At 44.2% G+C, this 13,575-nt stretch overlaps 1 protein-coding gene across 1 annotated transcript; it reads right to left on the minus strand.

Moving 5' to 3' along the window:
* Nucleotides 1-459: 459 nt before the first annotated feature.
* Nucleotides 460-9,077, minus strand: LOC115121748 (microfibril-associated glycoprotein 4-like). The gene is made up of 3 exons (XM_065014516.1): nt 8,986-9,077; nt 1,388-1,570; nt 460-852 (listed from the first exon to the last, which is right to left on the minus strand). Exons 1-3 carry the CDS (start codon nt 9,065-9,067, stop codon nt 617-619), a joined length of 501 nt encoding a protein of 166 aa, XP_064870588.1. The 5' UTR covers nt 9,068-9,077; the 3' UTR covers nt 460-616.
* Between the last annotated feature and the right edge of the window lie 4,498 nt (nt 9,078-13,575).

Here is a 13,575-nt window from a genome sequence, read left to right on the forward strand (position 1 = left end):
AGTCAGTTGGGTTCTACCAAGGACCAGGCCGTTAGTGTCCTGATTGGTGTGTAGTCAGTTGGGTTCTACCAAGGACCAGGCCGTTAGGACCTGATTGGTGTGTAGTCAGTTGGGTTCTACCAAGGACCAGGCCTTTAGTGACCTGATTGGTGCGTGGTCAGTTGGGTTCTATCAAGGACCAGGCCGTTAGGACCTGATTGGTGTGTAGTCAGTTGGGTTCTACCAAGGACCAGGCCGTTAGGACCTGATTGGTGTGTAGTCAGTTGGGTGTAACCGCCATGTCCAGAGTTAATTAAAGGAGATGGAAGTTGACTCAGCAGAATGTGACTGTGGTCTTGACTCATGACTGCCGCTGTGGCGGTAATATGGGCACCACAACCGCCCCAGACACAAATACCAGTATAGGAACGAGTCAAAAACATGATTTGGGTTTAACAGAATATGAGCTACGAAAAGGAGCATTTTTCACACGACAGTTTTTAGTTTTATAGGACAACTGACAGATCAACGTTACACTGTGCATAGAATGAAAACATGTCTTCCAATCTAGCATTTTAAAGGGACAATATACAGTTCCTATAAGCATGTTTTAACTAAAGGACTTTGTGAAGAACCTTCACAGGTTCACAGGCCTAATCTTCATGGATATAGCTTTCACAGAGTAGAAGGTCTTCCATCCCCTCCAGTTGACTCCAATCTGTGTGTTCAATCCCCACGTATAAAGACCGTTTGGGTTTGAGAAGTAACACTCGTTGTACCAATAACCTCCGACCGCGTTGACTGCACACTTGTTGTCCTGGTCTCGGTCGAAGGTGGAGAACTTCATACCGCTGTGATAGGTGAGGGAGTCCCCTTGGTTCAAGCAGGAAACAAAGGTCAGATGTTATGGAACCTATCAGAGCCCTGGTCAAAATCCGTCTACTTTGTCACAGTGTGATCTAGGACCAGCCCCCTCCGTCATTTCTATGTAATACTATTCATTATGATCTCTAATAAACTGATCCCAGATCCGCTCTAAGATGGTGTATCTGTACGGTCCCCCCTGTCCTTTCTATGTAATACTATACACTATGATCTCTAATAAACTGATCCCAGATCAGCTCTAAGATGGTGTATCTGTACGGTCCCCCCCTGTCCTTTCTATGTAATACTATTCATTATGATCTCTAATAAACTGATCCCAGATCAGCTCTAAGATGATGTATCTGTAGGCCCCCCCCCCTGTCCTTTCTATGTAATACTATACACTATGATCTCTAATAAACTGATCCCAGATCGGCTCTAAGATGGTGTATCTGTACGGGTTTAAACTGTTCTCACCTGAACTAATGAATACAGCCCAGATGTTTCTCCAGATGTTTCTCTAAGGAAGTTCAACTGTTCTCACCTGCTCCTCCATCTTTAAAGCCAGTAACCTGGAGTTTGTAGCCATCCAGTTCAGGATCTGTGACTTTGGGAGAGATGGCGAAGGAGGAGTAGAAAGCGTAGGCTTTCTGTCCGTCAAAGTCCTCCATGTCCACCCTCAACTCGTAATTCTTTTTCAGAGTCAGGAGGTAGATGGTGTCCAGACCTGCATCGAACAGACGAGAGGGGAACCTTTTTTAGAACAGAGATATTCAACTTTTACCTGCATCGAACAGACGAGAAGGGAACCTTTTTTAGAACAGAGATATTCAACTCTTACCTGCATCCAACAGACGAGAGGGGAACCTTTTTTTAGAACAGAGATATTCAACTCTTACCCTTTACCAGGTTCACAGGCTGCTGGTTTTCTCTTCTACCTGGTAATTAATATCACCCACCTGGTGTCCCAGGTCTAAACCAGTCCCTGATGAAGAGGAACAATGTGAAAATGTTTTTAGTCAAGAGTTTAGTTTTTAAAAGATCCATTTCTATCAGACTCTTACCTGCACAGAGAGTCGGTCAGCAAGGAGAGTCATGTCTTCGGTCAGCACAGGAGAGTCATGTCTTCGGTCAGCACAGAGAGTCGGTCAGCACCATGTCTTTTAGGAGACATGTTTCGGTCAGCACAGAGAGTCATTCAACTCTTACCCTTACCAGGTTCACAGGCTGCTGGTTTTCTCTTCTCAGCACCAGAGAGTCAATTAATAGTCACCCACCTGGTGTCCCAGGTCTAAACCAGTCCCTGATGAAGAGGAACAATGTGAAAATGTCATGTCTTGGTCAGCACGCTGAGTCATGTCTTCAGTCAGTCACAGAGAGTGAGTTTTCAGCAAAGGATCTCCATTTCTATCATGGAGATGTCTTCAGTCAGCACGGAGAGTCGGTCAGCACGGAGAGTCATGTCTTCGGTCAGCACGGAGAGTCATGTCTTCAGTCAGCACAGAGAGTCGGTCAGCAAGGAGAGTCATGTCTTCGGTCAGCACGGAGAGTCGGTCAGCAGCAGGAGAGTCATGTCTTCGGTCAGCACAGAGAGTCATGTCAGCAGCAGCACAGAGAGTCATGTCTTTGGTCAGCACAGGAGAGTCATGTCTTCGGTCAGCACAGGAGAGTCATGTCTTCGGTCAGCACGGAGAGTCATGTCTTCAGTCAGCACAGAGAGTCGGTCAGCAAGGAGAGTCATGTCTTCGGTCAGCACGGAGAGTCATGTCTTCAGTCAGCACAGAGAGTCGGTCAGCAAGGAGAGTCATGTCTTCGGTCAGCACAGAGAGTCATGTCTTCAGTCAGCACAGAGAGTCATGTCTTCAGCAGCACAGAGAGTCATGTCTTTGGTCAGCACAGGAGAGTCATGTCTTCGGTCAGCACAGGAGAGTCATGTCTTCGGTCAGCACAGGAGAGTCATGTCTTCGGTCAGCACAGGAGAGTCATGTCTTCGGTCAGCACAGGAGAGTCATGTCTTCGGTCAGCACAGGAGAGTCATGTCTTCGGTCAGCACAGGAGAGTCATGTCGGTCAGCACAGGAGAGTCATGTCTTCGGTCAGCACAGGAGAGTCATGTCTTCAGTCAGCACGGAGAGTCATGTCTTCGGTCAGCACAGAGAGTCATGTCTTCGGGCAGCACAGAGAGTCATGTCTTCAGTCAGCACAGAGAGTCATGTCTTCAGCAGCACAGAGAGTCATGTCTTTGGTCAGCACAGGAGAGTCATGTCTTTGGTCAGCACAGGAGAGTCATGTCTTTGGTCAGCACAGGAGAGTCATGTCTTCGGTCAGCACAGGAGAGTCATGTCTTCGGTCAGCACAGGAGAGTCATGTCTTCAGTCAGCACAGAGAGTCGGTCAGCAAGGAGAGTCATGTCTTCAGCAGCACGGAGAGTCATGTCTTCAGTCAGCACAGAGAGTCATGTCTTCGGTCAGCACAGGAGAGTCATGTCTTTGGTCAGCACAGGAGAGTCATGTCTTCAGCAGCACAGAGAGTCATGTCTTCAGCAGCACAGAGAGTCATGTCTTTGGTCAGCACAGGAGAGTCATGTCTTTGGTCAGCACAGGAGAGTCATGTCTTCGGTCAGCACAGGAGAGTCATGTCTTCGGTCAGCACAGGAGAGGTCTTTGGTCAGCACAGGAGAGTCATGTCTTTGGTCAGCACAGGAGAGTCATGTCTTTGGTCAGCACAGGAGAGTCATGTCTTTGGTCAGCACAGGAGAGTCATGTCTTTGGTCAGCACAGGAGAGTCATGTCTTCGGTCAGCACAGGAGAGTCATGTCTTTGGTCAGCACAGGAGAGTCATGTCTTTGGTCAGCACAGGAGAGTCTTGGTCAGCACAGGAGAGTCATGTCTTTGGTCAGCACAGGAGAGTCATGTCTTTTGGTCAGCACAGGAGAGTCATGTCTTTGGTCAGCACAGGAGAGTCATGTCTTTGGTCAGCACAGGAGAGTCATGTCTTTGGTCAGCACAGGAGAGTCATGTCTTTGGTCAGCACAGGAGAGTCATGTCTTTGGTCAGCACAGGAGAGTCATGTCTTCGGTCAGCACAGGAGAGTCATGTCTTCGGTCAGCACGGAGAGTCATGTCTTCGGTCAGCACAGGAGAGTCATGTCTTCGGTCAGCACAGGAGAGTCATGTCTTCGGTCAGCACAGGAGAGTCATGTCTTTGGTCAGCACAGGAGAGTCATGTCTTTGGTCAGCACAGGAGAGTCATGTCTTTGGTCAGTCACAGGAGAGTCATGTCTTTCAGCACAGGAGAGTCAGCACAGGAGAGTCATGTCTTTGGTCAGCACAGGAGAGTCATGTCTTTGGTCAGCACAGGAGAGTCATGTCTTTGGTCAGCACAGGAGAGTCATGTCTTCGGTCAGCACAGGAGAGTCTTTGGTCAGCACAGGAGAGTCATGTCTTTGGTCAGCACAGGAGAGTCATGTCTTCGGTCAGCACAGGAGAGTCATGTCTTCGGTCAGCACAGGAGAGTCATGTCTTCGGTCAGCACAGGAGAGTCATGTCTTTGGTCAGCACAGGAGAGTCATGTCTTTGGTCAGCACAGGAGAGTCATGTCTTTGGTCAGCACAGGAGAGTCATGTCTTCGGTCAGCACAGGAGAGTCATGTGTCAGCACAGGAGGTCAGCACAGGAGAGTCATGTCTTCGGTCAGCACAGGAGAGTCATGTCTTTGGTCAGCACAGGAGAGTCATGTCTTTGGTCAGCACAGAGAGTCATGTCTTTGGTCATGTCTTTGGTCAGAGAGTCATGTCTTTGGTCAGCACAGGAGAGTCATGTCTTTGGTCAGCACAGAGAGTCATGTCTTCGGTCAGCACAGGAGAGTCATGTCTTTGGTCAGCACAGGAGAGTCATGTCTTTGGTCAGCACAGGAGAGTCATGTCTTCGGTCAGCACAGGAGAGTCATGTCTTCGGTCAGCACAGGAGAGTCATGTCTTTGGTCAGCACAGGAGAGTCATGTCTTCGGTCAGCACAGGAGAGTCATGTCTTTGGTCAGCACAGGAGAGTCATGTCTTGGTCAGCACAGGAGAGTCATGTCTTTGGTCAGCACAGGAGAGTCATGTCTTCGGTCAGCACAGGAGAGTCATGTCTTCGGTCAGCACAGAGAGTCGGTCAGCAAGGAGAGTCATGTCTTCGGTCAGCACAGGAGAGTCATGTCTTCGGTCAGCACAGGAGAGTCATGTCTTCGGTCAGCACAGGAGAGTCGGTCAGCACAGGAGAGTCTTCGGTCAGCACAGGAGAGTCATGTCTTTGGTCAGCACAGGAGAGTCATGTCTTTGGTCAGCACAGGAGAGTCATGTCTTTGGTCAGCACAGGAGAGTCATGTCTTTGGTCAGCACAGGAGAGTCATGTCTTTGGTCAGCACAGGAGAGTCATGTCTTTGGTCAGCACAGGAGAGTCATGTCTTTGGTCAGCACAGGAGAGTCATGTCTTTGGTCAGCACAGGAGAGTCATGTCTTTGGTCAGCACAGGAGAGTCATGTCTTTGGTCAGCACAGGAGAGTCATGTCTTGGTCAGCACAGGAGAGTCATGTCTTTGGTCAGCACAGGAGAGTCATGTCTTTGGTCAGCACAGGAGAGTCATGTCTTTGGTCAGCACAGGAGAGTCATGTCTTTGGTCAGCACAGGAGAGTCATGTCTTTGGTCAGCACAGGAGAGTCATGTCTTTGGTCAGCACAGGAGAGTCATGTCTTTGGTCAGCACAGGAGAGTCATGTCTTTGGTCAGCACAGGAGAGTCATGTCTTTGGTCAGCACAGGAGAGTCATGTAATATATTAGTGAATATGTTAGTGAATATATTATTATATATATTATTATATATATTAGTGAATATATTAGTGAATATATTAGTGAATATATTATTATATAGATTAGTGAATATATTATTATATATATTAGTGAATATATTATTATATATATTAGTGAATATATTAGTGAATATTAGTGAATATATTAGTGAATATATTAGTGAATATATTAGTGAATATATTAGTGAATATATTATTATATATATTAGTGAATATATTAGTGAATATATTAGTGAATATATTAGTGAATATATTAGTGAATATATTAGTGAATATATTATTATATATATTAGTGAATATATTAGTGAATATATTATTATATATATATTAGTGAATATATTATTATATATATATTAGTGAATATATTATTATATATATTAGTGAATATATTAGTGAATATATTATTATATATATTAGTGAATATATTATTATATATTAGTGAATATATTAGTGAATATATTATTATATATATTAGTGAATATATTATTATATAGATTAGTGAATATATTAGTGAATATATTATTATATATATATATTAGTGAATATATTAGTGAATATATTATTATATATATTAGTGAATATATTATTATATAGATTAGTGAATATATTAGTGAATATATTATTATATATATTAGTGAATATATTAGTGAATATATTATTATATATATTAGTGAATATATTATTATATATATTAGTGAATATATTAGTGAATATATTATTATATATATTAGTGAATATATTAGTGAATATATTAGTGAATATATTATTATATATATTAGTGAATATATTATTATATATATTAGTGAATATATTAGTGAATATATTATTATATATATTAGTGAATATATTATTATATATATTAGTGAATATATTAGTGAATATATTATTATATATATATTAGTGAATATATTATTATATATATATTAGTGAATATATTAGTGAATATATTAGTGAATATATTATTATATATATTAGTGAATATATTAGTGAATATATTATTATATATATTAGTGAATATATTATTATATATATTAGTGAATATATTATTATATATATATTAGTGAATATATTATTATATATATTAGTGAATATATTATTATATATATTAGTGAATATATTAGTGAATATATTATTATATATATTAGTGAATATATTATTATATATATTAGTGAATATATTAGTGAATATATTATTATATATATTAGTGAATATATTATTATATAGATTAGTGAATATATTATTATATATATTAGTGAATATATTAGTGAATATATTATTATATATGTTAGTGAATATATTATTATATATATTAGTGAATATATTATTATATATATTAGTGAATATATTATTATATATATTAGTGAATATATTATTATATATATTAGTGAATATATTATTATATATATATTAGTGAATATATTAGTGAATATATTATTATATATATATTAGTGAATATATTATTATATATATTAGTGAATATATTATTATATATATTAGTGAATATATTATTATATATATTAGTGAATATATTATTATATATATATTAGTGAATATATTATTATATATATATTAGTGAATATATTATTATATATATTAGTGAATATATTATTATATATATTAGTGAATATATTAGTGAATATATTATTATATATTAGTGAATATATTAGTGAATATATTATTATATATTAGTGAATATATTATTATATATATATTAGTGAATATATTATTATATATATTAGTGAATATATTAGTGAATATATTATTATATATATTAGTGAATATATTATTATATATATTAGTGAATATATTATTATATAGATTAGTGAATATATTAGTGAATATATTATTATATATATTAGTGAATATATTATTATATATATTAGTGAATATATTATTATATATATATTAGTGAATATATTATTATATATATATTAGTGAATATATTATTATATATATTAGTGAATATATTAGTGAATATATTATTATATAGATTAGTGAATATATTAGTGAATATATTATATATATATTAGTGAATATATTATTATATATATATTAGTGAATATATTATTATATATATATTAGTATATAGATTAGTGAATATATTAGTGAATATATTATTATATAGATTAGTGAATATATTAGTGAATATATTATTATATAGATTAGTGAATATATTAGTGAATATATTATTATATATTAGTGAATATATTAGTATATATAGTGAATATATTATTATATATTAGTGAATATATTAGTATATATTAGTGAATATATATATTATTATTATATATTAGTGAAATATATTATTAGATTATATATATTAGTGAATATATTATTATATAGATTAGTGAATATATTAGTGAATATATTATTATATATTAGTGAATATATTAGTATATATATTAGTGAATATATTATTATATATTAGTGAATATATTAGTATATAGATTAGTGAATATATTATTATATATATTAGTGAATATATTAGTGAATATATTATTATATATATTAGTGAATATATTATTATATATATATTAGTATATAGATTAGTGAATATATTAGTGAATATATTATTATATAGATTAGTGAATATATTAGTGAATATATTATTATATATTAGTGAATATATTAGTATATAGATTAGTGAATATATTATTATATATATTAGTGAATATATTATTATATATATTAGTGAATATATTATTATATATATTAGTGAATATATTATTATATAGATTAGTGAATATATTATTATATATATTAGTGAATATATTATTATATATATTAGTGAATATATTAGTGAATATATTATTATATATGTTAGTGAATATATTATTATATAGATTAGTGAATATATTATTATATATATTAGTGAATATATTATTATATAGATTAGTGAATATATTAGTGAATATATTATTATATATATTAGTGAATATATTAGTGAATATATTATTATATATATTAGTGAATATATTAGTGAATATATTATTATATATATTTTTGTACATGTTATTTTTTAACTGCTTTGGAGTAGTGTGGGAGGTTGCTTTTCTAGACGCACTGGTTTTACACACCGACTAAAGGGGATTTGGTCCTGTTGTGATTTGGCCCTGTTGTGATTTGGCCCTGTTGTGATTTGGCCCTGTTGTTATTGGTCCTGCCTAACTACTGACCGTCACAACAACCTCACTAACAGAGAAGTCAATTTAACAAACCAATGAATCATTTATATTATCCAGGGTTTTTCCATGGATGATCTGTCCTTGATGAGGCTTTTTGAAAGAAGTCCTTTACCCAGCCAGTACTCTCCTGCTGCGTGTCCAAAGCCGTTCTTGTACTGGTCCCATCCTCTGTAGAAGTTCACTGTTCCATCCATCCTCCTCTGAAACACCTGGAAGGAGGGGAAGAGAAGGGGAGAGGAGAAATTATAAGCATCTAGGCCATGTCGTCAAGTACTGACTCAGGAGAATTCAGTATCAACGGTTGATCAGACCTCTAATCTGGCAGAAAACAGTTGTCTTAAAATACTTCAACAAGATCAGTGTATGTCGATGTAGCATGTTTTTGTTGATGCTGACTAGTATGGTTTGTAAGGTGTTGATGCTGACTAGTATGGTCTGGAGGGGCTGAGGCAGACTCTAGTATGGTCTGGAGGGGCTGAGGCAGACTCTAGTATGGTCTGGAGGGGCTGAGGCAGACTCTAGTCTGGTCTGGAGGGGCTGAGGCAGACTCTAGTCTGGTCTGGAGGGGTTGAGGCCGACTCTAGTCTGGTCTGGAGGGGTTGAGGCCGACTCTAGTCTGGTCTGGAGGGGTTGAGGCCGACTCTAGTCTGGTCTGGAGGGGTTGAGGCCGACTCTAGTCTGGTCTGGAGGGGTTGAGGCCGACTCTAGTCTGGTCTGGAGGGGTTGAGGCCGACTCTAGTCTGGTCTGGAGGGGTTGAGGCCGACTCTAGTCTGGTCTGGAGGGGTTGAGGCCGACTCTAGTCTGGTCTGGAGGGGTTGAGGCCGACTCTAGTCTGGTCTGGAGGGGTTGAGGCCGACTCTAGTCTGGTCTGGAGGGGTTGAGGCCGACTCTAGTCTGGTCTGGAGGGGTTGAGGCCGACTCTAGTCTGGTCTGGAGGGGTTGAGGCCGACTCTAGTCTGGTCTGGAGGGGTTGAGGCCGACTCTAGTCTGGTCTGGAGGGGTTGAGGCCGACTCTAGTCTGGTCTGGAGGGGTTGAGGCCGACTCTAGTCTGGTCTGGAGGGGTTGAGGCCGACTCTAGTCTGGTCTGGGGTTGAGGCCGACTCTAGTCTGGTCTGGAGGGGGTTGAGGCCGACTCTAGTCTGGTCTGGAGGGGTTGAGGCCGACTCTAGTCTGGTCTGGAGGGGTTGAGGCCGACTCTAGTCTGGTCTGGAGGGTTGAGGCCGACTCTAGTCTGGTCTGGAGGGGTTGAGGCCGACTCTAGTCTGGTCTGGAGGGTTGAGGCCGACTCTAGTCTGGTCTGGAGGGGTTGAGGCCGACTCTAGTCTGGTCTGGAGGGTTGAGGCCGACTCTAGTCTGGTCTGGAGGGGTTGAGGCCGACTCTAGTCTGGTCTGGGGGGTTGAGGCCGACTCTAGTCTGGTCTGGGGGTTGAGGCCGACTCTAGTAGTCTGGGGGTTGAGGGTCTGGTCTGGGGGTTGAGGCCGACTCTAGTCTGGTCTGGGGGTTGAGGCCGACTCTAGTCTGGTCTGGGGGGTTGAGGCCGACTCTAGTCTGGTCTGGGGGGTTGAGGCCGACTCTAGTCTGGTCTGGGGGGTTGAGGCCGACTCTAGTCTGGTCTGGAGGGGTTGAGGCCGACTCTAGTCTGGTCTGGAGGGGTTGAGGCCGACTCTAGTCTGGTCTGGAGGGGGTTGAGGCCGACTCTAGTCTGGTCTGGAGGGGTTGAGGCCGACTCTAGTCTGGTCTGGAGGGGTTGAGGCCGACTCTAGTCTGGTCTGGAGGGGTTGAGGCCGACTCTAGTCTGGTCTGGAGGGGTTGAGGCCGACTCTAGTCTGGTCTGGAGGGGTTGAGGCCGACTCTAGTCTGGTCTGGGGGTTGAGGCCGACTCTAGTCTGGTCTGGAGGCCCGGTTGGAGGGGGTTGAGGCCCGACTCTAGTCTGGTCTGGGGGTTGAGGCCGACTCTAGTCTGGTCTGGAGGGGTTGAGGCCCGGTCTGGAGGGGTTGAGGCCCGACTCTAGTATGGTCTGGGGGGGTTGAGGCCGACTCTAGTCTGGTCTGGGGGGGTTGAGGCCGACTAGTATGGTCTGGAGGGGTTGAGGCCGACTAGTCTGGTCTGGAGGGGTTGAGGCCGACTCTAGTCTGGTCTGGAGGGGTTGAGGCCGACTCTAGTCTGGTCTGGAGGGGTTGAGGCCGACTAGTCTGGTCTGGAGGGGTTGAGGCCGACTCTAGTCTGGTCTGGAGGGGTTGAGGCCGACTCTAGTCTGGTCTGGGGGTTGAGGCCGACTCTAGTCTGGTCTGGAGGGGTTGAGGCCGACTCTAGTCTGGTCTGGAGGGTTGAGGCCGACTCTAGTCTGGTCTGGAGGGGTTGAGGCCGACTCTAGTCTGGTCTGGGGGGTTGAGGCCGACTCTAGTCTGGTCTGGAGGGGTTGAGGCCGACTCTAGTCTGGTCTGGAGGGGTTGAGGCCGACTCTAGTCTGGTCTGGAGGGGTTGAGGCCGACTCTAGTCTGGTCTGGAGGGGTTGAGGCCGACTCTAGTCTGGTCTGGAGGGGTTGAGGCCGACTCTAGTCTGGTCTGGAGGGGTTGAGGCCGACTCTAGTCTGGTCTGGAGGGGTTGAGGCCGACTCTAGTCTGGTCTGGAGGGGTTGAGGCCGACTCTAGTCTGGTCTGGAGGGGTTGAGGCCGACTCTAGTCTGGTCTGGAGGGGTTGAGGCCGACTCTAGTCTGGTCTGGAGGGGTTGAGGCCGACTCTAGTCTGGTCTGGGGGGGTTGAGGCCGACTCTAGTCTGGTCTGGAGGGGTTGAGGCCGACTCTAGTCTGGTCTGGAGGGGTTGAGGCCGACTCTAGTCTGGTCTGGAGGGGTTGAGGCCGACTCTAGTCTGGTCTGGAGGGGTTGAGGCCGACTCTAGTCTGGTCTGGAGGGGTTGAGGCCGACTCTAGTCTGGTCTGGAGGGGTTGAGGCCGACTCTAGTCTGGTCTGGAGGGGTTGAGGCCGACTTCTAGTCTGGTCTGGAGGGTTGAGGCCGACTCTAGTCTGGTCTGGAGGGTTGAGGCCGACTCTAGTCTGGTCTGGAGGGGTTGAGGCCGACTCTAGTCTGGTCTGGAGGGGTTGAGGCCGACTCTAGTCTGGTCTGGAGGGGTTGAGTCTGACTCTAGTCTGGTCTGGAGGGGTTGAGGCCGACTCTAGTCTGGTCTGGAGGGGTTGAGGCCGACTCTAGTCTGGTCTGGAGGGGTTGAGGCCGACTCTAGTCTGGTCTGGGGGGTTGAGGCCGACTCTAGTCTGGTCTGGAGGGGTTGAGGGCCGACTCTAGTCTGGTCTGGAGGGGTTGAGGCCGACTCTAGTCTGGTCTGGGGGGTTGAGGCCGACTCTAGTCTGGTCTGGGGGTTGAGGCCCGACTCTAGTCTGGTCTGGGGGGTTGAGGCCGACTCTAGTCTGGTCTGGGGGTTGAGGCCGACTCTAGTCTGGTCTGGGGGGTTGAGGCCGACTCTAGTCTGGTCTGGGGGGTTGAGGCCCGGTCTGGTCTGGAGGGGTTGAGGCCCGACTCTAGTATGGTCTGGGGGTTGAGGCCGACTCTAGTCTGGTCTGGAGGGGTTGAGGCCCTGGTCTGGAGGGGTTGAGGCCCGACTCTAGTATGGTCTGGGGGTTGAGGCCGACTCTAGTCTGGTCTGGGGGGTTGAGGCCGACTCTAGTATGGTCTGGGGGGTTGAGGCCGACTCTAGTATGGTCTGGGGGGTTGAGGCCGACTCTAGTCTGGTCTGGGGGTTGAGGCCGACTCTAGTCTGGTCTGGGGGTTGAGGCCCGGTCTGGAGGGGGTTGAGGCCCGACTCTAGTATGGTCTGGGGGGTTGAGGCCGACTCTAGTCTGGTCTGGGGGTTGAGGCCTGGTCTGGGGGGTTGAGGCCTAGATGGTCTGGAGGTTGAGGCCGACCAGTCTGGTCTGGAGGGGTTGAGGCCGACTCTAGTCTGGTCTGGGGGGGGTTGAGGCCGACTCAGTCTGGTCTGAGGCCGACTCTAGTCTGGTCTGGAGGGGTTGAGGCCGACTCTAGTCTGGTCTGGAGGGGTTGGAGGCCGACTCTAGTCTGGTCTGGAGGGGTTGAGGCCGACTCTAGTCTGGTCTGGAGGGGTTGAGGCCGACTCTAGTCTGGTCTGGAGGGGTTGAGGCCGACTCTAGTCTGGTCTGGAGGGGTTGAGGCCGACTCTAGTCTGGTCTGGAGGGGTTGAGGCCGACTCTAGTCTGGTCTGGAGGGGTTGAGGCCGACTCTAGTCTGGTCTGGGGGGTTGAGGCCGACTCTAGTCTGGTCTGGAGGGGTTGAGGCCGACTCTAGTCTGGTCTGGAGGGGTTGAGGCCGACTCTAGTCTGGTCTGGAGGGGTTGGAGGTTGACTCTAGTCTGGTCTGGAGGGGTTGAGGCCGACTCTAGTCTGGTCTGGAGGGGTTGAGGCCGACTCTAGTCTGGTCTGGAGGGGTTGAGGCCGACTCTAGTCTGGTCTGAGGGGTTGAGGCCGACTCTAGTCTGGTCTGGAGGGGTTGAGGCCGACTCTAGTCTGGTCTGGAGGGGTTGAGGCCGACTCTAGTCTGGTCTGGAGGGGTTGAGGCCGACTCTAGTCTGGTCTGGAGGGGTTGAGGCCGACTCTAGTCTGGTCTGGAGGGGTTGAGGCCGACTCTAGTCTGGTCTGGAGGGGTTGAGGCCGACTCTAGTCTGGTCTGG

Source organism: Oncorhynchus nerka, unplaced genomic scaffold (assembly GCF_034236695.1).
Source record: "Oncorhynchus nerka isolate Pitt River unplaced genomic scaffold, Oner_Uvic_2.0 unplaced_scaffold_2824, whole genome shotgun sequence".
In the NCBI taxonomy this organism is placed as follows: Eukaryota; Metazoa; Chordata; class Actinopteri; order Salmoniformes; family Salmonidae; genus Oncorhynchus; species Oncorhynchus nerka.